Source organism: Pygoscelis adeliae, unplaced genomic scaffold (assembly GCF_000699105.1).
Source record: "Pygoscelis adeliae isolate BGI_AS28 unplaced genomic scaffold, ASM69910v1 Scaffold5, whole genome shotgun sequence".
Lineage (NCBI taxonomy): Eukaryota > Metazoa > Chordata > Aves > Sphenisciformes > Spheniscidae > Pygoscelis > Pygoscelis adeliae.
This window is the reverse complement of record NW_008824753.1, coordinates 769,211-770,861: the sequence shown is the minus strand read 5'-3', so window position 1 is coordinate 770,861 and position 1,651 is coordinate 769,211. Positions and strand designations below refer to the sequence as shown.

The following is a 1,651-nucleotide window of genomic DNA, read 5'->3' as shown; positions in this document are numbered from 1 at the left end:
TTCTCCAATGCAGACATGTACTGAGGTCCCTCTGGTACCAGGGAGGATGAGGTGTTGGCCAGCATGTGGCAGACAATGGCCCTTGAGGCATGCTCGTGTATTTCTCTTGAGGCTTGATGCCTCCTTACAGTGATGCTCTGTCTTTCTGAGGGGAGCATCCATGGCTGTTTTCCCATTTGAGGACTCCCCTAATGCATGCTTTGCAAAATCATCCTGCCTCCTTCCTCACTCCCTGCGTCTGCATGCCCACTGGTACCTTGGCCCCTGGGTGGCGGGGGCAGCAGGGTTTCAGAGGTGTTCCCCATCTTCTGGACTCTGCAACACAAAGGTAAGGGAACCCAGGTACCCTGGGCAGATGTTTTCTCTTCCCAAATAACTCCCTCAATGTTCCCTTTTGGACACACTGGCTCGGCCCCCAATGCTGAAAAAGCATCTCCTTTTCCTGGGTTGGTGAGCAGGGTGTGCGCCCCAGCAGGGTGGTAACAGCCACCTTCCTAGCACCAATTTTTCTGCTGGGCCAGCTCCCAGGGATGTGGGTGAATGGTGGGGACGAGCTGGCAGCCAACATGGGTGCTTGCTGTGCTCTCTGGCAGGAATACAAGGCTGTCTTCTACGAGTGCAGCGCGATGACTGGCTATAACATCATGGAGCCCATGCTGCACATGGCCAGGTCAGTGAACAGGAACAGTCACCCTAGGATATTTCCCCAGCTGTAGGTGATTGGTGTAGGCTCTCCTGGGGAATGGGCAAGAAGAGGGGGCTGTCAGAGACTGACTTTCTGCCATGTCACAAAAAAGACCTGGAGCAATGTGCTCTTTCCCCTGACTCCAGGTCCTTGTCTTCTGTGCCTGAAAAGCACCAAGTGTAAACCGGACATTATCGCATGCAAAGCTGCATGTGGCAAAGCTGGCTGTTGAAAGATTGGGAGTTTAATTTGAATATTTCATCACAAAAACCTTGTGTACTACCCCAGATTTTAAGTTAGCATTTTCAGTTTGAAGTCTGCATGCATCTCTAAGGGTTTTTTCTTCCTTATCTTATTAAGCATTATACAGAATGTGATATTTTGGTGGCAATATTTTTAAAGGGAGATAAGACACTTTGTAAGGCTGAAAGAAGCTTGTTCTAAGATTTTTAGTTTTTAAAAAAGCAAGTAGTTTTGAAAAAAGTCTTTGAAATCTTGCAAGAAAAATATCCTTTCATTTTCTTTTATCCCTTCACCTCCTGCTGCATCATTTCTGTTAAATTCACAGCAGGACCTAGCTGTTCATTAGCTGGGATGATATACTTACTAGCTAGGTAAATTGCGTCTCCCATGTGCCTTCAGCATGCTTTAGTACCACACTGCTTCCTGAGATGGCCCAGACAGGTGAAGCAAACAGCCTGGGATTCTGCCATTAATGTGGGAGCTTGGGAATAAGGCACAGAGCACTCACGTCCCAGTCTGGTGCTCTGACTACTAAGCCATGCTGTCCACTCTTGTATGTGTCCAGTTTCTTTCCCTGGTCCCTGGAAATTCATGCTCATTTTCTGTGTGTGGTTATCTAGCCCAGCTTCCAGAGAAGCCTGGTCTTTGGGCCAGTCATTTTTTACAATCGTAAATGTCCCTGGCTGATGGGGAGCAAAGGGCAGAGCCAAATGCCTCAGCAGG

The 1,651-nt window shown here is 48.3% G+C and overlaps 1 protein-coding gene across 1 annotated transcript in view; it reads left to right on the top strand.

The window, feature by feature from the left end:
- The window catches only part of CRACR2B (calcium release activated channel regulator 2B), a 46,513-nt gene that overhangs the window by 43,667 nt on the left and 1,195 nt on the right, over positions 1-1,651 (top strand). Inside the window, exon 17 of the mRNA XM_009323426.1 lies at positions 594-670. Coding sequence (XP_009321701.1) covers positions 594-670 — 77 coding nt within the window. The remainder of the gene's footprint in view (positions 1-593; positions 671-1,651) is intronic.